Genomic DNA, 23,068 nt, shown 5'->3' with positions numbered 1-23,068 from the left:
AGCCTCTGGGGGAAGTGAGCCAGCATTGTGGGACAGTCTGATCAAAGAAACTCTTGAGTATTTTCTCAAGGCAGCCAGGTCAGGTTTGGTGAGTTTCTGGCAGAAACGAGCTCCACACTTGAGAGGCTACCATGGAGAGGACTCTTCTTAAGATAGACACACGACAGCATCCAGGCAAGCTATGGCCCTGAGGTGGGTCAGAGAGAGAGAGGCTACCAGGAGGCAGCTGGACCGTAAGCCATTTAGGGCTTCATTTTTAGGAACCAGCACCTTGCATTTTTGTGGGTGTATTCCTGGCAGCCAGCACAGTGACCTCATCCGCCAGCCACATCAGTGCCTGCGGAGCAACCCCTCTGATTGGTCCAAGGTAAAGCACATTACAGCAGCATTTCCTAGATGCCACCAAAGCAGGACGATAGAAGCAAGGTCTTTGATGAGAGCGGAGAGCTGAGTTTTTGGCCATCCAAAGGCAACAAAAGGATTTTCTGGACACCATGTTGGGGGTCTCGTTGCAGAGATGTATACAGTAATGCCCTGAGACTATGGATCATTTTCACAATGAATGGGGAGACACTGCCAAATGATGGGGCACTCAGATGCTGCCAGTTCCCCCAGAGGCTGCCCCCTGCGAATAGGCACGATCATGTCCAGTCTGAGCTTAAGCCAGCTGGTTTCCATGCAATATCCTTGTCTGTCAGTCATATTGGAGGAAGCAGGAAGAGAGTTCTTTCTGGGTCACCAGCATACAAACATAATAGCTCAAGTTGTCTCGCTCCCCCTAGGGTATTTACATCCACACTGAACAAGAGGCAACAAGAACCACCCACAGCTGAAAGCCACCAAGAAGAGCAAACACCCTCTGGGATTTCTCAAACAGGAATGAGCAGAACCATAGCAGGAAGATTCCTGGCACTCCTGCTGTGTCCCAAAGGTAAGTCAAAAGCACCTCACTGGTAAGGTATGAAAGGCTGCTGAAGAAAGGGATAGATAAGACGACAAAATATAATATTGCCTCTATATAAATCCATGGTATGCCTACATCTTGAATACTGCATACAGATGTGGTCACCCCATTTCAAAAAAAGATATATTGGAAAAGGTTCAGAAAAGGGCAACAAAAATGATTAGGGGTATGGAACGGCTGCCATATAAGGAGAGATTAATAAGACTGGGATTTTTCAGCTTGGAAAAGAGACGACTAAGTGGGGTACGATAGAAGTCTATAAAATCATGACTGGTGTGGAGAAAGTAAATAAGGAAGTGTTATTTACTCCTCATAACACAAGAACTAGGGGTCACCAAATGAAATTAGTAGGCAGCAGGTTTAAGCAAAAGGAAGTATTTTTTCACACAGCGCACAGTCAACCTGTGGAACTCTTTGCCAGAGGATGTTGTGAAGGCCAAGACTGTAACAGGGTTCAAAAAAGAACTAGATAAGTTCATGGAGGATAGCTCCATCAATGGCTATTAGCCAGGATGGGCAGGGATGGTGTCCCTAGCCTCTGTTTGCCAGAAGCTGGGAATAGGCGACAGGGGATGGATCACTTGATGATGACCTGTTCTATTCATTTCCTCTGGGGCATCTGGCATTGGCCAGTGTTGGAAGACAGGATACTGGGCTAGATGGACCTTTGGTCTGACCCAGTATGGCCGTTATGTTCTTAATTAGTGAAGATGCCTGCCATCTGTTCCTTGCCTCGACATCTTCACTCACAGATTGGTGCTGTTTCAGTACAATGTCCTAACCTGAAGTCTATTCATGGAATTAGTGCATGGCAGGAGCTATTTGAGCAGACCCAGCAGCACCTTCTTAGTAATTTCAGAAGGATAGAGACTGGGCCATAGTTCAAGCCGTGTGTTCAGAGTTGGTTTCTTAAGCAGGGGATAAGCCAGCACATGCCTGAAAGTTCCTAGGAGCCTCTAGCTTTCAGCAATGCAGCTGAAGATAAAAAAAAAAAAAAAAAATCTATATGGTGCTGTGGTGAGTCGGTGTGGCTCCCCTCTTGCCCAGCAGAGGGAGCACCCTTGCAGGTACCCGAGTGGGCGGAGCCACTGCCACCTGTTCCCACCCCCCGGAAGTCAAGGGGCGGGACAGGAAGCATAAAGGCTGGCCGCCGGAGCTCAGTCAGGGCCCAGCCGCTGCACGGAGCGGACATGCCGCCAGGAGACCGCTGAGACCCGAGACCGTTGCCCTAACTGGCCGGAGCTCCCCCGAGCCCACTACGAGGAGGAGCCGCCGGAGCCCCGCCCCGCACCCGGTATTGGGAGGAGCCGTCGGACCTGCCCTGCGCTAACTACGAAGGCGAGGAGCCTCCAGAGCTCCTTCGCCCCTGTTGTTACCCGGAGGAGCCGGCGGAGCCCCAGTGGCCGGATTTCCCCGAGGAGCTGCCGGACCTGCCCCCAAGCCCTGGGCGGGAGGAACCAATGCTGGTGGACTGGCCCGGACCCGGCGGCACCAACGAGGTAGGCCCTGAGGGGGAACCAGGAAGTAGCCCGGGGGTAGCCGACCCCGGTCAGGCTGCAGACGCATGTGAGCCGATGTCAGTGTGTTTCGGTCAGGACACCCCACTGACCAGCAGCAACATGATCCGCTGCTAGGGCCCCGGGCTGGGCAGCAATGGAGTGGGTGGGCCTGCATCCCCCCCTGCCATCCCACTCTTGGGTGGCAGGTTTCCCCCTCACCCAACGCTCAGGTGTAGGAACCTGGGCCTACCTAACTGTTTGCTCAGCCCCTGCACCAGAGGGCCTGAGCTCCCTAACTGAGTGTTGCTCAGTCCCTGTACCCGAGGGCCTGAGCTCCCTGAGTGTTGCACAGCCCCTGCACCAGAGGGCCTGAGCCCCCTAACTGTTGTTTGCTCAGCCCCTGCACCCAAGGGCCTGAACCCCCTAACTGTTTGCTTGCTCAGCCCCTGCCCCAAAGTTCCTGAGCTGTGACTGTTTGTGCCCCGCCCTGATCCAGGGCCTGGGCCTCCAAACTACTTGTTGCATTGTTGCTCAGCCCCTGGACCCAAGGGCCTGAGCCCCTGAACTAACTGGCTGTTGATCCACCAGTGGTGAGTCCGTGTGGCTCCCCTCCTGCCCAGGAGGGTCAAGCCCCGGTACGAACCTCTTACAGGTGCTTTTTTTTCTTAATCAAGTGCACTCCTAGGAGCTTACACAGGGACAACAACAGTGCCAGGAATGAACCTGACACAAGACTCACCTGCTTCGTCATGGTTAGCTCCCATTGCCTATGCCACAGCAGATCTCTCTTAGCCCTTAATGACAGCATTATTTTGGAAAGGATCCATCTGTCATTTTCAGGGTTCTTGTAACAGCCACAAATATGAGAGCTGCACTCTTTTACAGCCCATCCCTGAAGAGGGGCTCACTTGCTTTCACTCACCGTCTGCCCATTCTCTCTTCTCTTTCTCTCTCTTCTCTCCGCCTCAGACGATCTTGGTTTCTTTTCTCCTGTTTTTCTGCCACCATTTTCTAAGTTGAGAAAGAATTCACATGCTGCGTTAGACACACAACAAGGGAGTAAACTAAGACAGCGGGAAGACCTTGCAGTTGGAGGCAAAATGCAGTAATTCAATAAATTTGTGCAACATTTGCCTTTTCCAACATGTCCTGTCATCTCTTTATTGGCTTGAAAGGGATTCAGATTCCAAGGCCAGAAGGGACCATTGCGATCACCTTGTCTGACCTCCTGAGTAACACAGGCCATAGAACATCCCCATAGAGTCCTCATTTACAATTTCACTTTGAAACCTATCAGCTAGCCAGCTTTTAATCAATTTGATGTGCGCCATGTTAATTTTTTATCACTTGAGCTTTTTAATCAAAGTGTTGTGTAGCATCATGTCAAATAACGTACAGAAGTCGCAGTATATTATTACAGCAACACTAGTACCTTTATCAAACAAACCTGTAAATCTCATAAAAAGACATCAAGTTAGTCAGACAGGATCTAATTTCCATAAACCCATGCTGATTGGCATTAATTATATTTCCGTCCTCTAATTCTTTATTAATCGAGTCCAGTATCTATTACCTTGCCCAGGATCGATATCCGACTAACAGGCCTATAATTACCCATGTCATCCTGTTTATGCTGGATGTGAGGCTATAAAGAACTGCTTATGAGACGAGACAGAAGGCTGGGGAACAGAACATGGATGGTACAGACTTTGTTACAGATTATTTAACACCTGAAAAGCAGTTGCTTACTTGCCTGCCAACACCCCTATTCAAAGTCCTGTGTTTCCCCTAAATCCGTTGAAAGCATCACAAACATATACCAGTGCAAGGAACACAGCTCTGGGTGCCTGTGGCTGTTAGCTTTAGCATTAGCTGTTTAGGCTGTAGGCCCTTTGGGGCAGGGATTGTCTCTCACTGTTTGTATGTAAAGCACCGAGCACAAGGGGATCCTGATTTTGGTTAGCGCCTCTAAGCCTCATTGTAATACAAATAACTCAATCACATCACAGAATGGAGAACCCTGATCTGAACAAGCAGAAAGCCCCAGTTCACTTGTAAGGTTTGTGAAGTGACTGACTTGGCTAAGTGTCAGTTCTACCATTCACATGAGCCAAGCTTCTGTCTGTGCATCCAACTTCACTTAAAGCTCATGTTTTTAAAATCCTTCCATTATCAATACTTCAGCTTCTGCTTCACTTAGACCTTCATTGTCTGCACTCTGTAAACACACTTTGCATTGCTACAGCATCTCACCAGTAGGTCTGAGTGTTTTATAAAATGCTAAAACCCAAAAAATATATGTATAATTTTTAAAACAGATGACAGACTTCCCACTGCAAATTGTGGCCCAGTCCTATGGACTCCAATTCAGACTATACCAAGAGCCCCATTTATGTAAGGAGGAAGCCCCTCTAGTGTAATTCTTTGCCCTGTTCCTCTATAGGTACAATTTCAGTTACGTAGACATTACAGGGCTGAAGCAGACGTGAGGTTAGGCAAACCTCCACTTGGAGTTTCATCGATCTTGAATTCAGAGTGTTTCAGAACAAAGACTGTGTAGAGTTTCCATACAAGCCAAGGACAGCAGGTTACAAAACAAATTAAATAACTAAGTATTCACTGGAGAGCTGTCGGGCCACTGCTGGCCAAGGTGGAGGAATGGGGTTTAAAATATAACTGATTACCCTCAACTGGTCCAATTTTTCACGGATCTGAATGAAGCCCAAGTGTAATTTGCCTCCAAAGTGATCAGCCAGACGCCGGTCGTTGTCATGGAGACCAAGGTACGCTGAGCAGACCTCACAGACGCGCAGCTTCTGCTGCTGGAAACTGGATGCGGGCATGGAATTGCGGTATTCTTCCTGCGGAGAGGCAGAGACAGCTCAAAACCAGGGGAAACCACCATAACACACACAGGACACATGCAACCCTCAGAGAGCTTGGAGTGTTTTAAATTTAAACAGGAATCTCATTCTCAACATTTGGACCACTTCTAACACTTCAGTAAAATCTGTGCAAGAAATTACTATTACTGTGCAACCTCCTGCTTTAAAAAAAAGACCTAAAAAGCACCTGCTAATAAGAACCCAGGAACTGCCAGACTGGATCAGACTAATGGTCCATCTAGCCCAGTATCTGCTCTCTGATCATGTCTAGTACCAGCTGCTTCAAAGAAAGAAACCCTGCAGCAGGCATTGTTAGATGGATGAAAGCTTATAGAGAACATTGCATCTTCTTTCATTCTTTGAGACCAATCACTTGCTAGCTCACTTTGCAGATGGAGAGGGGAGGCTGCCCAGCTGGGTGCTATGTGCTCTGTTTACTAATTCAGTTCACCATTACATAAAACATGGGAACACAGTAAGTGTTGATATTGGCAAACCTCTGCTTCTTTCTTCTTTGCTCGGACCTTCTCCACTTCCATCAGGATCTTTTGGGATTCATCCACATTTCCTTCAGCTCCCAGCTGCTCAGCTTTAGCAAGCAGTTTTCCTATGTCTTCATTCAGCTCATGAACTTTTTCTGCCTAAAGAGAGGAGTTTGCTTTTAATAAGACAAAGAACCTGTAAAGCTTGTGGGATTTGCAGACAATGAATCCTTCACTTGCATTTATAGCTACAGATACACAGGGGCCTACAATAAACCATTCCACTGCCACCATGACCCCAGGGCTGGTTCCAGTGGCCTGCAGTGCCCCCACAAAGAGGGGAGAAAACTGTCCTTTCCCTCCAGATCCCAATTTCTATCCCTTGTTGTTCCTGCCTGCCTCCCACCATTACCAGGATCGTTTAACGATGACTGGAATTTCCTTCAGGCCCACTCCCCCGCTGCATGGATGACAGCTCCCTTGGGAGAGTCCCTCCCTAGCATTTGCTAACACCCCCACCTGAAGTTTTAACAAATGGGATGGAATAAATAATTACACAGGAAAGGGCCCAACATCCAGGTCCCTGAACCAGCCTTGCATTAATTATAACTTAACCTGGAACTGGTTTAAATGCACCTCATACTTCTAGCAGCAGGCAGGCTTACATTATCCTCTGCCTCGGTATTCATGCAGGCCAGCTAACAGGATAGTACCAGATGGCAGAAACTTTACTTTAAGAATGAAGTCCCATGTCACGCTCCAGTACGATACACACCACCTATTCAGATTAATCACCCTTTCACTACTGATGTGTATATGAGAGAGAGAGAGAGCTCACCATTTCCACAGGAACCACCTGTATTTCAAATTAAACTGTAACTATTCAAACGCTATTAACACTGGTTTGCCTCTATGGTATTCTAGCTTCATTGGAGCTGACACCTATTTTCAATCTATTAGGAAAGCCACAATGTTTCAAGATGGACACCCTCAGAGACACAATGCTTTAGAGAACTCACTAGGCAAAAGCAGTAGCTGCAGGCAGCATCCTTATTATTTTAATCTTTGCCCCAGCTAAAGATGATCTATCAATATCTACAGTGAACTACAGAAAATTTTCCATCAAGTCCTACATTTGCTTGTAAAATTCCAAGAGGGAGAATAATTGGCTGGTTACAATTTTAAGTAGCACTGGATTTGAGCTGAAGAGCTCAAGGAATATGGGCTACTGACCTCCAAGTTTTTCTACCACAGCAAATGTCCTCCCTACTACCACAAAGGGTGTGGGGAGGAATAATAAAAAAATCAGGTTAGTTAATGGGGATGGTTCTTTCGGACCTTTGCTGGTACTTGGGAAGTCACTGGCAGACCAAGATTCCAGGGCATCTGCAGCCTGAATTCCTCAGGCTTGGGGACGGGACGGATGACAGGATAATGGTCTCCTGCTTTGTTAAAATACAGCATTAATATTTATACATTGCATATTAGATGCATGATGGTTTGGTATATAGGGTTGATCAGCATGACTTTAATGCATTACTCACTAGTAGCAAAGCCACAAGCAAGTTATGCAGGTCACTTAGAGCACTTCTCAGCCATCCCACCCCCCAGGCATTCTGTATTTGCTTGGGGGTTACAGGAAAAGGTGGAGATAAAATATTCCCAGCATACTAAAACACTAATATTTGCATCCCCTACTTATAAAGCCAAGTGCTTCAGTTACCTTCAGTCAAACTGACAGGGCTCAGAGGAAGCCACAGAAACCTCAAAAATGATTTTAAAATGTGAAGATTTTAGGGTCTGAATCTCATGACTTTCCAGGGCTGGAAGCAGATGTTGTATAGCCCAAGTGAAAGATAGGAACATCCCTGTTCTGCATTCATAGACTAAGGATAGAAAGGACCATTCTGATCAAACAGTCTGACGTTCTGCATAGCACAAGCCAGAGAACGTCACCCAGTGATTCCTGTATCAAACCCACAACTTCAGCTTGAGCTACAGCATTCTTAAGAGACAGACGAGAGTTTCCTCTCCCAGCCCTGCAGGGTCACTAGACAGGATATAAACCTGTCACTGGTGCAGGATTGAACATTCCCTTACCAGGGGCCTCAGGCCAGGGCCTATTTCAGGGGGATTTTGGTATTTAGTAACATTTATCTGGCAGGCTGGTTTAACAATAGTAGCTCTTGGAAGCTGCTCAGAGATGTGGAACGGTGGAAGCAATCCTGGCAGACATGGACAGCAAGACAGCCAGAAGTGTATGCTAAATGTATGACATCACACAGTTCCACAACTGATCCCCACACATATGGCTGTTTTGCTACCCCTCTTTTGGAACCGCACAAGCAAGTCTGAAGGGTTCTCCCCCACACCCACTTCTCTTCTTTAAACTCTTGCTCTTCTCCCCACAGGGAGGGCAACAGGGACACAGCTGCTCACAGCCACTGCAGCAAACTGTCTCCACAAGCCCCCGCCAACAGCATGGTCATAGCTTGTTATTTTTAACCTCATCTATCCTTGCTGTGTGTCTTTATTACAGTTTCTCCTATTGAATTCAGTCTTTTGAATGAGACCTGTTCCATTCTGGGGCATCCCTGTGCATCCCTGGGTAACTTTCTTTGCCCTGTAGTCATTAGCAATGTGGGTATTTTCAATTTTGGAAGGAGTGAACCATTTCCCCTCTCCAGCACGCACACACCCTTAAGCGGGGAGAAAGCCCCTGCACTCACCTTGAAGGGAAAAAGGATGAGGAGACACCCACCTGGGCTACAAAAGAGACCAAGCAGCAAAACACACACTATACAAATTCCATGCCAGAGGGGTGGGAGAGAGGGCTGGGTATGTGAGTGTGCGCACGTGCATAAGGGTCTCCTGTCTCACGAGGGGCACGGGGAAGCGAATGGTCGCAGGAAGTGTCACCAGGAACCATATGATGAATGAGAAAACAGGGATCTTCCAACAGGGATTTGGTGGTAAGAAATCACTGTTTAAATTGCCACTAGTGCAGGCTACAGGAATATTTACTCTTTGTGCAATGCAACATTCAATCAGGAGACACCTCCTTAGTCAGCCAAGACTTCACAGCAACATCCCAAAGAGCAGGAGACACAATGAGCAAACTCAGAGCTTCAGAACCTAAGGGCACCCCCAAATATGAGGACTGGGAATACTAAAGAGATCGCCATTGAACAGCACAAGAGAAGAGAAAAATGCTTCAAGCAGAAAAACTAAGTTGGACGAAGTTGCCAAGGCCAGAAGCCAGGTCAGTCAGCCCAGACAAGAGGCAGGCAGCCCTAACCACTCAGCACTAGTAACTCTTTAAATGGCTGCAAGACAGGACAGTGGCCCAAACACAACATAACAGTTTTCTGTGAGTGGAAGGGAAAAAGGTTAGAAACAGGTTAAAGCAGCGTGTTTTTGTCTTCATCTCGATCCCAACATGGTTTTCTTGTCCATGCAGGTAAGAAAAAACCCCATGACCGCAGAAGGGCCAAAGCCACATTTTGGTAATATTACTAGTTTGCAGTCTCCTGCAATGTTCCTTCTAATTTTTTATGTCCATGTATGGAAAGAATTTTGTTATGTGCACCAGTATGGAGGTGATGTGTGGCGGAGGTGTGGCCGAGGGGTTCAGAGTGTGGGAGGGCGCTCAGGGCTGGGGAAGAGGGTTGCGGGGGGAGGGCTCTGGCTGGGGGTGCAGGCTCTGGGGTTAGGCCAGGGATTGGGGGGGGTCAGGCGTGCGGGAAGGGGTTCAGGGCTCTGGCATGGGGCCGGGGATGAGGGGTTTGGGGTGCAGGCTGCCCCGGGCTATGGAGAGAGAGGACTCCCTCCAGCCCTGGGGCAGCTCTAGGGCTGGGGCCAGGGACAGGCACCTCTCTCTGCCTGCATGCCCCTTAATAGCCTGCTGTGCAGCTGCACAGCTTAGAAGTAACTTAGGTCTCCTGTTTTAGAAATCACATTTTAACATAGATAGCCCTACTCATAACAGTGCACGCAGGCCCTCAGAACAAGTGTTGAACTGAAGAGTGATACCTTTGCAGATACTTCAGCACTGATCTCCTCCTGAGTTTCAGCCAGGCGTTTCTTAGCCAGCTCAGTTCTCCGGTCACACTCTGCGATAAAGGACTCCAGGTGATCCATAGCCTGTGTGTGTTCAAACCAAGAACTGTAGCTATGGATGCTTTTTGCTATACAAGCAGCATTTGCTGGGCTCTGGCTCTCTCGCTACTGAGAGCCAACCAGGAGGATTCCTTCACAGATCACAACCCACCACACAGCTTTCTCTTTTTACCTCAGTGGATGTAGGGCAACATTGTCAAACTGGGATCAGAAGGCCCACTGACCTGATCCAGTACAGCAATTCCTATATTCTTCATGCTAGCAGCACCCACTATTGGGAACACACACTTGTAAATGGATGGTGGAGATCAGCCTGTCTTTTTCCCTTCATCTGTTAGTCTTTGGAAGCAGTGATACAGCTGGGATTTGAGCTCCTACCCCACAAAGGAGGCTGTGCTCAGCCCTAACACCCTCCCTGCCCCCCGTGTATATATATATTTTTTTTACTCAGTGTCGTTTACTCCTCTAAGGGGCCAGGATACAGTGTTTCCTTAGGCTGTGTACACACTGCCACTTACCTGTGGTATAACATACGTCGCTCAAGGGTGTGAATAAGCCGCCACCTCCCCACCCCCTGAGTGATGTAAATTATGCCGGCCTAAGCGTCAGTGTGGACAGTGCTATGACGGTGGGACAGCTTCTTCTGCCGACATAGCCACCACGGGAGAGCTCTCTCCTGTCGGCTTAGAGCATCTGCACTAGAAGTGCTGCATTGCTGTAAGCTCTGTAGTATAGCTATAGCCTTAGTGTGAGGGAAGAGAGGTAGGATGCGAAAACAAAGGTAACTAGGAGACCAGGATATCAGTGATCTCATAAAGGGGGGAAGGGGAATGGCAGGGTGCCAGTAATTCATGAGACAGTTGAGAAGACAAATGTACAGGTTTAGCTAGAAAAATACTGAGCTAATAAAGGAGCAGGAGATAGAAAACAGTCAGTAGTAAGAGCTTTGGGTTCTGTTATTTCAATAGAAATGAAATTAGGGCAGGGAACGACAGAATCAAATGACTGACTCTTGGATACCGAGATGAGGCAAACTCAGACAACAGCTGCTTGTCTGCTTAGGGAAGGGAATTTCACTGACCCCTGTCCCCCTCCCCACCTTTCCCAGGTAAGTAACTACAGCAGGGTCATTTACACCTTAGTTTGAACATAGATGTGAGCAAAGAGAATGAAGACTGCTCTGAAGCGCTTCTGATCTGGCTGTAACTTGACAAAGTCTCTACATTCTGAGACCTAGCAGGGGATTCACACCTAGATGGCGGATGTGGTGCACTGAAACACCACTACATGGACAACTGGTGCACACATATGCCAGAGCAGCCAGGATGGGAGAGCTAGCATTGCTTTTACCCATGAGCAGTTCCAATGCACAAAATCAATGCGGAAGCACAGGCTGGCAAAGGTACAATTACACAGAGCAGGTTTCTAATGTTAGAATTCACCCCTGTTCGCAGCCCATCAGAGCATGATATTTCCAGCCTTGCTGAGAGCGGTGGCAGTTCTGAACAGGAAAGGAATGCAGCCTGACTGTTTTTATTCTTAGGTTTTGCAAATGCCATAATTAATTTTAACTTTTCAATTCAGCATCAGGCAGACATGGGGAAAGGGACTACAAATTAGCAAATAGTACAGTAAACAGAAAGATTAGCAGAAATGTCAGCTGGATTCTGTTGCTCAGTCTGATACCAGAAGTTATACTGATCTGTTTACACACAAATAACTAAAAATCACAATACTTACATCCAGCTCAAAAAATAGGTCCCTCTCTTTACTCGCAATCTCATAGTCTGCTCTCAGCGCCAAGTCATGGATCTTTGTACATTCTCCCAGGTCCATGCGCTATGGGAAAGTAAAGAGAAGGTCAATGTAAGAACTTTCTACTGCTGCAACAAGCACTGATATTTAACTGCTGACAGCTGTGTAAATGCTCATTTCATGTATCACACCCGCAAAGGCAATTTAGAAACCAATTTTCTTTCTTGATTTACCAATGAGAAATGGCCACAAGAGACATGTTTGGTTGGATTATTCTTCCAGGTGCTTCTGAAGTAGCACTATTTTGACTATATGCAAGCAAAACATATCACTCAACAGTCAGAGGCAGGTAGAATGAACTAGTTATCTGACTCCTAATATTAAAGGGCAACAGGAAAAATGCATTAACATTGGGGTAACTGAGAAAGTGTCCAAGGAAACCCAGTATAACCCCACAGCACTCAGGTGCTGCTTCCTGGTTAAGAGTAACTCAGTCTGAAGGTGAAAGGATGGGGCCAGTGACCAGTATGTCTACATGTCTGCTAGCAACTAACTTGTGGAGTAGTATTAAGAGTTCCATTGACAGCTACCTTGCACAGGGTCAGCCTAATGCAGTTATGGATTTGAAGTCCCACTGGACCAACGCGGTGGACTCTTTTGCACAAGCCCATACGAATGGCCTGACTAGCAAGCAGGATTGGTAAAAATAATTAAAAAATACTACTTAAATAAAAAAAACCCCTTGTTTTAATTTAAATTACACGTTTATTTTAAAAAAAATAAACCTATTTACAATTAAATTTGAAATGGATAAATTATGTTAAGACCTAAATTTATTATAATTATTAAAATCATGTAAATTAAACAAAAATAATAATATTAAGGAGTGCGTGTTTGCTGTCCAGCTTTGAAGAAAGTCAAACTACTGAACTGGTGAAAATCACTGGCTAAGCACTGGGAACCAGAGTTTGTTGAAATGCTAAACCAGTTTGACAACAGTACCCTTTTCTGCAACTGGAGAGAGAATATTTTCTTCACTTCAGTTTATTCAACTACTTCAGGCCAATGACTAGTTTATTCAAAGTTAAGAAATTAACTAGGAGTTGAAAAAGCAGGAAAACTCTTCCAATTGATGAATAAAACTAGGTATGAGAGGGTGAGATATACTAGTTCTAAAATCTTGAAGGACATGGTGACCAGGAACAATAAGGTCAATTCAACTAATTACAGATAATACTTCCTTAGTTTTAAATGCCAAACATATTTTGATAAACTCTTTTCTTATGTATCCAGCATATTTAACGGAAGTTTTATGCAATTAAAAACCCGAAATGCTGTTTGTGTGTGTTTTTAATTGCATTTGAATTTCAATCCAAATAGAGTTTGACACAAATCAATAGTTAAAAATTGGTTTAGTAAATAAGAAATGCATCGTTCCCCATTTTCTAACATAACAAATAATGTACAAAAATAAGACTAAGAATAAATGTAAGCTGAGTTATACAACTGCTTAAACAAAGATGTATAGATATAGTGTACCTTCCTGGTTAGCGCCCCCCCCCCCCCCCCAAAAGGCACCAAATTTAGTGTAAAGGCTATATTTAGTTGCAATCAACATATGTTAATGGTTACCAACCAATGAGAATCAACCTTTCTTTAGGAAGATAACTAAAATGTAGAAACACAAAAATTAAAATACGTGATTTAAAATCACTTTGATTTAAAACTAATCTGCCTTGCTACGAAGAGACTAAATAGGACTGCCTCCTTGCCAAACACTTCTGCCATCTGCTCCCAATTTTTAAAATCTACTTCCACCGTGATCAATCAAAAAATTAAGGGGCTTTAAGATTTTAATTAAAATATTTACAACTGACCCCTCTAGTTTCATCCCTGTGTTTTATCAGCAGCTACTGCCAAGCGCTTGGTTTGGTTTTTTAAAATGGAAAAAAGTATATTTACCATCTGGAGAGCTCCAGAACCAAAGGCCCATGTAGGAGTGGAGAACAAATTCCATCAGAGCTTGCAGAGTCATGCTGCAGAGATGTATATGTATGTATCTGTACCCCCAGATGATTACAGGGGTTGAGCAGGGCTAAGATTAAAACTAAATATCTCTAAGGCCTTGGCTACACTTGTGAGTTACAGCGCTGTAAAGGCTCTCCCACCGCTGTAACTCACTCCCCGTCCACACTGGCAAGGCATTTGCAGTGCTGTATCTCCGTGGTTGCAGCGCTGCATGTACTCCACCTCTTTGAGAGGAACAGCGAGTATTGCGCTGCCGTTGCAGCGCGGCGGCTCCAGTGTGGCCGCCCAATGCGCTGTGAATGGCCTCCAGAATTATTCGGTAGTATCCCTGTTCTAGCCACTCTGGTCATCAGTTCAAACTCTACTGGCCTGGCCTCAGGTAACCAACCATGTGACCAACCCCTTACATTCCCCGGGAATTTTAAAAATCCCCTTCCTGTTTGCTCAGCCCGGCATGGTGTGGAGTGCTATCAGTGAATCTTTCCAGGTAACTGTGCCTCCACGCGCCAAGTGAGCCCCAGCATGAAGCAATGGCGAGTTGCTGGACCTCATCAGTGTTTGGGGGGAGGAAGCTGTACAGTCCCAGCTGCGCTCCAGCCGTAGGAATTACGATACCTTCGGGAAGGTATCAAAGGACATGATGGAAAGGGGTCATGACTGGGACGCCCTGCAGTGCAGGATTAAAGTGAAGGAGCTGCGGAGTGCCTACCGCAAAGCCCACGACGCAAACGGCCGCTCAGGTGCTCCCCCTGCGACCTGCCAATTCTAGAAAGAGCTGGATGCGATACTTGGGGTTAACCCCACCTCTACTCCGAGCACCACCATGGACACTTCAGAGCCTGTGGGAGGGGGGAGGGGGAGGAGGAGGAAAACGGGAGTGATAGTGGTGGGCCAGATGGAGACACCCTGGAATCCCTGGAGCCATGCAGCCAGGAGCTCTTCTCGAGCCAGGAGGAAGGTAGCCAGTCGCAGCGACCGGTACTTGGTGGAGGACAAACCGAAGAGCAGGTTCCTGGTAAGCGTTTTTTGTTTTTTTTTCGGGAAGGAATTTTTTCGGTGCGGGCTCTTTGGGAGAGGAGGGTTAGGCATGCATGCCTAGATGCGGAATAGTGCATTGATGTGGTTTATCACATCACGGTAATCGGCCTCGATAATCTCCTCGAATGTCTCATCCAGAACATATGCAATGCGCTTGCGCAGGTTTATCGGGAGAGCCACTGTGGTCCTTGTCCCAGCCAGGCTAACGTGTCCGCGCCACTGTGCCGCGAGGGGTGGGGGGACCATTGCTGCACACAGGCAAGCTGCATATGGGCTAGGGCGGAAGCCGCATTGCAGTAGAAGACCCTCCCTTGCTTCCCAGGTCACCCTCAGCAGCGAGATATCGTCCAGGACGAACTCCTGTGGAAAATGTTGGGACAGTGTTCAGTGTAGGTGCCCCCTGAAGCTGTTGGCTCTCCCCAAGGCACAGAAACCCAGAGGACAGTGCAGCCCTGAAACAATCAGTCCCCCTTACTCACCATTTTGAGCCTCCCGTGGGATATGTGTGCTCTGTTTCTGACGGGAAAATTATTCTATTGTGTAGACCCTGTGTGTTTTCTACTCCTTAAGTGCGGGGGGAATCATTACCCTGTCTGGTATAATGAATGCTGACTCTGTTAAATGTTGCATTTTGCCTATACAGCTGCATCAACCTTCAGACCTCAGCCGTCCCTCTTATTGGCTGCTCAGAGATTGCAAAGACTCAGGAAGAGACCACGAAAAAGCAAAGACGACATGCTGCAAGAAGTGATGCGGCAATCTATTAAAGAGAATGAGAAAGCACAGGACTGGAGGGAGAGAGAAAGCAGGATCCGCCAAGAAAACGCAGCGCACCGGCAGCAAAGTACTGATAGGCTCATAAGCATCCTGGAGCGCCAAGCAGATGCTATCCAGGAGCTGGTAGCCATGCAGAAAGAGGAGCAGTACCACAAATGCCACCCCCTCCCCCACAGCCCTTGTCCCAAAACTCTTTCCGTTGTGCCTCACTGTCACCTCCAACCCACTTTCCCCAACTTCTGTGTTCTTCACGCCACCCGCTGCCTCCAACACCAGTATCTTCATCACCCAGCCCTGAAAACCACGACCCTTACCCTCTGCACTCAACCCCCATCACCATGCAGCATAGCTGTCCTGAAGTGCAGCACTCACTGCACAGCACACCAGACAGGACATACGCAAATCTGTGATTGTACTGTTCCCCACTCCACCCCCTTGTTTCTTTTCAATAAATGGATTCTTTGGCTTTGAAAACATTCTTTATTATTGCATAAAGTAAAAGACTGCTTAGCCCAGGAAATAAACAGGCACTGCAAGTCTGCTTGTCTGCTAAGCAGACACGGATTCCTAAAGATTGGAACTACTGCACTTCACTACCGTGCAGGGCACCAGATATCACTGCTGGTTTTCAGCCTCAAATTGCTCCCTCAAGGCATCCCTAATCCTTACAGCCCCGCGCTGGGCCCCTATAATAGCCCTGCTCTCTGGCTGTGCAAATTCAGCCTCCAGGTGTTGAACCTCGGAGGTCCATGCCTGAGTGAAGCTTTCACCCTTCCCTTCACAAATATTATGGAGGGCACAGCACGCGGATATAACCGCGGGGAGGCTGTTTTCGGCCAAGTCCAGCTTCCCATACAGAGATCGCCAGCGGGTCTTTAAACAGCCAAAGGCACACTCCACAGTCATTCGGCACCGGCTCAGCCTGTAGTTGAACCGTTCCTTGCTGCTGTCAAGGCTCCTTGTGTAGGGTTTCATGAGCCACGGCATTAACGGGTAAGCAGGATCTCCAAGGATCACAATGGGCATTTCAACTTCCCCTACTGTGATCTTCCGCTCTGGGAAAAAAGTCCCGGCCTGCATCTTCCTGAACAGCCAAGTGTTCCGAAAGATGCGTACTTCATGCACCTTTCCGGGCCAGCCTGTGTTAATGTCAATGAAACGCCCACGGTGATCCACAAGCGCCTGGAGAACCATAGAGAAATACCCCTTCCAATTAACGTACTCGGATCCTAGGTGGGGTGGTGCCAGAATAGGAATGTGCGTCCCATCTATCGCCCCTCCACAGTTAGGGAACCCCATTTGTGCAAAGCCATCCACTATTTCCTGCACATTACCCAGAGTCACGGTTCTTCTGAGTAGGATGCGATTAATGGCCTTGCAAACTTGCATCAACACGATTCCAACGGTCGACTTTCCCACTCCAAACTGGTTTGCGACCGACCAGTAACTGACTGGAGTTGCCAGCTTCCAGATTGCAATAGCCACCCGCTTCTCCACTGGCAGGCAGCTCTCAATCTCATGCCCTTGCGCCGCAGGGTGGGGGCGAGCTCCTCACACAGTCCCATGAAAGTGGCTTTTCTCATCCGAAAGTTCTGCAGCCACTGCTCGTCATCCCAGACTTCCATGACGATGTGATCCCACCACTCGGTGCTTGTTTCCCGAGCCCAAAAGCGGCGTTCCACGGTGCTGAGCATGTCCGTGAATGCCACAAGCAATTTCGTGTCGTACGCATTACGCGGCTCGATAGCATCCTCGGACTCCTCACCCTCACTGTCAATTTGGATCTTAAGGAATAATTCGACAGCCAAACGTGACGTGCTGGCGAGACTCGTCAGCGTACGCCTCAGCAGTTCGGACTCCATTTCCCGCAGACAGATCGCGCTGTACAGAAACCGTTGAAAGATGGCGACAAAGGTGGATGGAAACAAAGGGGTTTCTGGGATGCGAAGCGATGCATCACGGGACATTGGGACAGGACCCAGAATCCCCCGCACCTACGCCCCCTTCCCACAACCCACAGCACCAGACTGGGAAAAGATGCTCTTTGGGATAGCTGCCCATAATGCACCGCTCCCAATAGCGCTGCAATTGCCGCAAATGTGGCCACGACAGTGCGCTGGGCAGCTGTCAGTGTAGACAGACTGCAGCGCTTTCCCTACTCAGCTGCACGAAGTCAGGTTTAACTCACAGCGCTGTACATCTGCAAGTGTAGCCGAGGCCTAAATTAGCTAGCCAGTAACTGAGGAAAATACCTAGAGAACTGCCTACAAATGTCTGATCTATAGGGAACAATCCTGCAGCAGCAACCCCATGGTGATGGAGGACAGCTCCAATTTTTATTATTCTGCAAACAAGAGAGAGCAGTGCGAGTCACACGCACACTAGCAGAACAGGTACAGAGGAGGACTGAAAATTTCAGAATGAAGCAAGCACATTAACACAAAAAACAGACTACACAGAGATGAAATATCAGTTTTAAAATGATTACTTGTGACATCAACATCATTGTAGTTATTAACAATGAAACAACTGCTCTAATTGACTTATCAAGTCATTTACTCTTCGCTTGAGCTGCCAAATGGAGACATGGCTGTGGCCTTTAAATACAGCCACCACTTCCAGGAGCAGCTTTGTTCCAAGATCCCTTTAACAGAGTAACATTTGGATTAAATCTCTAAAAAAAAAGCTCTGAAGGACTAGTAAGATGTTACGATCGTGTCGAGCCCAAATTTCTCCAAGGGAATCTAGAGTGGCTTCAAGTCAGTTTGTGGTAATTCCAGCTTTCAGCAATATCAGACCAGCAAGTGTCCTTTCACCCCATTTGTTCTGTGGGGCCATTCTATCAGAATTCCTTTCCAACACCAGCCAGAGAAGGATTTTTCACAAGACAAGGGGGTCCAGTCACAACCTAGAACCATCTTCTCCTGAAAACAAGGTTCAACAATTTTTGCAAGCAGAGATAACACTTCTCTGATTTGAGAGGTAAGCTCTCAGGATCAAGACCTCACTTTCAAGAAGTCCCCCAATTCACTCTGCACTCTTCCCTTCTCTCTCCAGATCTCGTGAAAAACAACGCATCTCTGAACTTTATTCCCTGGGGGCAATCACCCTGCTTTCCATCAGCAGAAAAGCCTTGATTTCTCTTCCACATTTTTGGGGGGTAATCTAGATGTCTGGAGGTTTTCACGGGGCCCTTTACCTCAGCGCACCAAGCTGATTTCCTGGTAGAACACTGGCCTTTCTGATCACGAAACAATCCCCTAGAACTTTTCATGTTCCACAGGCCTCAAGCAGGCTTATCTTCATGTGCCAATATTACCGCCATTAAACATTTATATGCTATAAGAGATGACCACTATCAATGACAGGCAATGTCCTTTGGACTATCATCTGTTTCACGGGTGGACTATGCAATTGATGTCTCAGCATGGCTACCAAAATGGATAACAGGGCACTGAGATTTATCCCCTCCCTATCTTAACAACCTACTGGTTGCAGAGTCACCACACTTGCCTAGCCATCCAGATCCTGGGGCATCACATGTTTCTAAGGAGCTCCTCTGCAGATTCAGTAACTCCATCACAAGAACTCTTAACCCCTAAGAGCATCTTTCAGAACTAACTTGGATGTTGTGATTTGCCCAAGGAAAATTTCAACAAAATTCAGGTCCTCATGGATAAGATCTCTGCCATGCCACAGGTTTCATCAGCTCACCACTGTCTCTTGCTAGCAGGCACAATGGTAATTTGTGCCAATACAATTCTCTGGATGATGCTCCACCTCTGTCACTCTCAAAACTATATGATCAGTTCATAGAGCTACCCAATTTAGGAAATATTACCAGCTGACACTTCCTCCAGAAGTGCTGCAGTCCCTCCACTGGTAGAAATACTGCCATTGTTTGTTCCAGGGCAATCTGTTGGCCGATCCACTAGCAATATAGACAGCCACCAGGCCAGAGCTATCTGCATTCACTTCAGGACAAGTAGTCCCTCAGAAATTCCAGCTAAGCATCAGCCTCCGGGAGTGCAATAGTCCATCTCCCTCCTCCATGTTCCTCCGCCTGATTGGTTGCAAATTCTGAAGGGTGACAACAAAACAACTGTAGCTTGTCACAACCCACGAGGTGGAACAGATCACAAAAGCTTAAACAATGTTTTCTTCACTGGGAACCTCTGCGTCGGCTCCCTACACCACACAGGTTTGGAACCAGGCTCAGCAGTCATGAGATAGGAAAAAAAAAAGAGAATGGAAGCTGAAGCTGAACCAACAAGTCTGATCAGATTGCTGAGAGTTGGTTTCTCCCGCCAGTGGATTGTTAACAAACCAGTCCAATGGGAAGTATGAAATTCCATCCTGGCAGTGGCATTCGCAAGCCTGATGAATGGACACCCTGTCCCCAGGATAATGACTTTCCATGCTTGCTTGAAATAGCCATAGTCGCCAGATAAATCAAACAGGAGCAAACCACAGTTGTTACAGCAGAGAGCCAGCTCTGCTACAGTTAAGGTGAGAGCACCTTTCTGTTTAAAGATTAACTCTTTTAAGTGCTCTAAAATCTGTATGGTTACTTGATTTGCCTTGACATTTGGTGTGCCTCATAGGGTTACCAGGGGGGTTTAATGATCCAAAATTTAGATTCTTTCGGCAAAGGGTTCCCAAGGTATATCATCCCTCCTGAAATAAGAAACACTAGCTTTTCTTAAGTTGACAGATTCTACCAACTTTCTTTGAGCAGATCTAGGGATCAAACCAGGTCTCCAAGTGTGGTCACATGGTCTGATTAGCTAGACTTTTAACTCCCCAGGTAGTGCATGGGTCCCACCAACACGAATGTGCACACAGGGTGCTTAAGAGGTTTGCTAGCCAGACACAACTCATAGGACCTGCACAGCTCAAGAGGACAGACATACTATAGCCATCAAACCTGAGCAATACTGAGGCACTGTAAATTCAAATCCAACTCTGGGCAAAAAAATGAAAAAGAAAAAAAAAAGTAGGCATGTTGCTACAATATGCCCCATCAAAGGACGGGGGGGGGGGGGATCTGAGTACAGCAGAAAATTCAGAAGGTGCTCAAATTCTGTCTGAAAAGATGATAGATTAGACATGTGAAAGAGGAGGGGAGACAGAGGTGGGTGGCAGGGGAATTGGGAGGGGCAGGGGCATTGGTCAGACCCACATTCTCCCCTCTGGGGGTATCTGAGCCCCTCTCTGTGCCACCCCATACGTGCCATGATCTGGGGGGGCCTTGCCCTCTTGGGGACATCTGAGACCCCCTTCAATTCCCCCCATGTGACCAGCATCCGGGGCAGCCCTGCCCTTCTGGGTGGGAAGCTAAGAATTAGCATGTTAAGAACATACACAAGAATACACAACATGCTGAAACTGGGGTGAGGAGTTGAGAACAGGCATGCTTGATGTATATCACCGGCTCTTAAGCACTAGGGAGGAGGTGACGAGAACACTCACTGACATGAATGGGGCAGATTACATGGCTCAGTTCTATTTTTTCCAGGATGTATTCAACTCCATGGGGTGTTTTCATTCTGCTGAGACCATCACATTGAGATGAACTGAGCCTCCTATGTATTCAAGATTATACTGTGTGGGGGATCTGGACACAGCAAAGCACTTGCTGATGATTAATTTCATACAATTATTATAGCAGAGAAGTATCAGAGGGGTAGCCGTGTTAGTCTGAATCTGTAAAAAGCAACAGAGGGTCCTGTGGCACCTTTAAGACTTCTGTTAGTATACTTCTGTTAGTCTTAAAGGTGCCACAGGACCCTTTTTTGCTTCTTCTAGCAGAGAAGACTTTTCTTTTAAAGGAAGATTTTTTTAAATGCTCTAAAATCTGCATGTTTACCTTGAAATTTGCTGTGCTTCATGGGGGATGATCCAAATTTGCGATCATTTGAGCAAGAGGTTTCTAAAGTAACTCCTGCAAATTCTACCAAAATTTTTTGTACACACCTGACTTCTAAAAAGCTGATGGCTTGTTAGGATGGGAAGAGGAAGTTGAAATAGAAATGATGGCAGTGATGAGAGACACAGTCTTTTCTCACATGCTTAAAGTTCCTGTAACCACCATCTAACTGTCAAATTTTGGGGACACAGACCATGTTTGACATTTCCCTCACCAGCTCTCTTAACAAGAAAGTCCAGGACCTTCACGGTAGCATTCTCTAAAATGCTTTCACTTTCTCCACGTGAACGGTTGAGAGCTCTGGAAGGTGACAACAAAAGAACTGGAAGCAGTCAGATAGAACTGCAGGATCTCAAAGCATGGATGAGATGGTGATTTTTGGAAGAGGGAATTAGGTTTATTAGGAACTGGGGAACCTTTTGGGAAAGGAGGGACCTATACAGGAAGTAAGGGTGCCACCTAAACCAAAATGGAACCAGATTGCTGGCATGTAAAATTAAAAAGGACATAGAAGAGTTTTTAAACTAAGGGCTGGGGAAAAGCCAACAGGTGCAGAACAGCACAAGGTTCACACAGAGACATCTCTTAGGTGAAGATTTATAAATGGGGATACTCTATATCCTACTAAAGAGGATAGGATAGAAGCTGATAAAATACAGGTAGTAACTGAAAAGAAAGTTAAACAAAAGAGTCCCATTCAATTACATCAGATAAAGGCAGACAACTAAATATTGACAAATTTAATAAATGCTTGTTTACAAATGCCAGAAGTTAAAATACTAAGCTGGGTAAACTTGAGTGCCTGGTATTAGATGAAGATATTGATATAATAGACATCACAGAAACGTGGTAGAACAACAATAATCAACACGGCTCGATAGTACCAGGGTATAAAACATGTTGGAATGAGAGAGTAGGTCATGCTGATGGGGGAGTGGCACTACATGTGAAAGAAAGCTAAGAGTCAAACGTAATAAAAATCTTAAATTAATCAAACCGTACCACAGAATCTATATGGATGGAAATTCCAGGCTTGAATAACAGGAGTATAGCAGTAGGACTATACTACCAACCATGTGGTCAGGATGGTGATGGGGACTGTGAAATGCCCAGGGAGATCAGAAAAGCCATAATATCAGAAAATAGTAATGGGTGATTCAGCTATCTCCATATTGTCTGGGAACATGTCACCTCAGGACAGGATGCAGAGATAAAATTTCTAAACACCAGTAAAGACTGCTTCTTGGAGAGCTAGTCCTGGACCCAAGGGGAGAGGCAATTCTTGATATAGTCTTAAGTGGCGCACAGGATCTAATCTAAGAGGTGAAGATAGCTGAATTGCTTGGTGTAGCGGGGTGGTCACCCCGCTCCGATCTAGAGGGGTTAAAAACAGCCCTGGGAGGGGGCTGTGGCTGGAGAAAGCAGCTCTTAGGCTGAGCTGATTGGGGGAAGTGGCTGCAGCTGGGGCCACGCCCCAAACAGACTCAGCTGGCCCTATAAAGGCAGGGAAGCCAGAGGCAGACAGACACTCACTCTCTGCATTCAGAGAGAGAGAAGGGCCTGGCTGCAGGGAGCTAGAGACAGGGTTCCTG

General features: G+C 46.8%; 1 protein-coding gene across 3 annotated transcripts in view; it reads right to left on the bottom strand.

The window, feature by feature from the left end:
* Positions 1-23,068, bottom strand: part of LUC7L (LUC7 like) — a 39,742-nt gene that overhangs the window by 7,559 nt on the left and 9,115 nt on the right. For all 3 annotated transcript variants that reach the window (XM_054041445.1, XM_054041443.1, XM_054041444.1), the window contains 5 exons: positions 11,690-11,788; positions 9,863-9,973; positions 5,846-5,989; positions 5,148-5,324; positions 3,386-3,474 (listed from right to left, as the gene is read on the bottom strand). In XM_054041445.1, the coding sequence (XP_053897420.1) occupies positions 3,386-3,474; positions 5,148-5,324; positions 5,846-5,989; positions 9,863-9,973; positions 11,690-11,785 (617 nt within the window). In that variant the 5' untranslated portion in view covers positions 11,786-11,788. The remainder of the gene's footprint in view (positions 1-3,385; positions 3,475-5,147; positions 5,325-5,845; positions 5,990-9,862; positions 9,974-11,689; positions 11,789-23,068) is intronic.

This window comes from Malaclemys terrapin, chromosome 10, assembly GCF_027887155.1.
Source record: "Malaclemys terrapin pileata isolate rMalTer1 chromosome 10, rMalTer1.hap1, whole genome shotgun sequence".
NCBI lineage: Eukaryota > Metazoa > Chordata > Testudines > Emydidae > Malaclemys > Malaclemys terrapin.
Note: the sequence above shows the minus strand (reverse complement) of the source record. Positions and strands in the feature narration are given on the sequence as shown.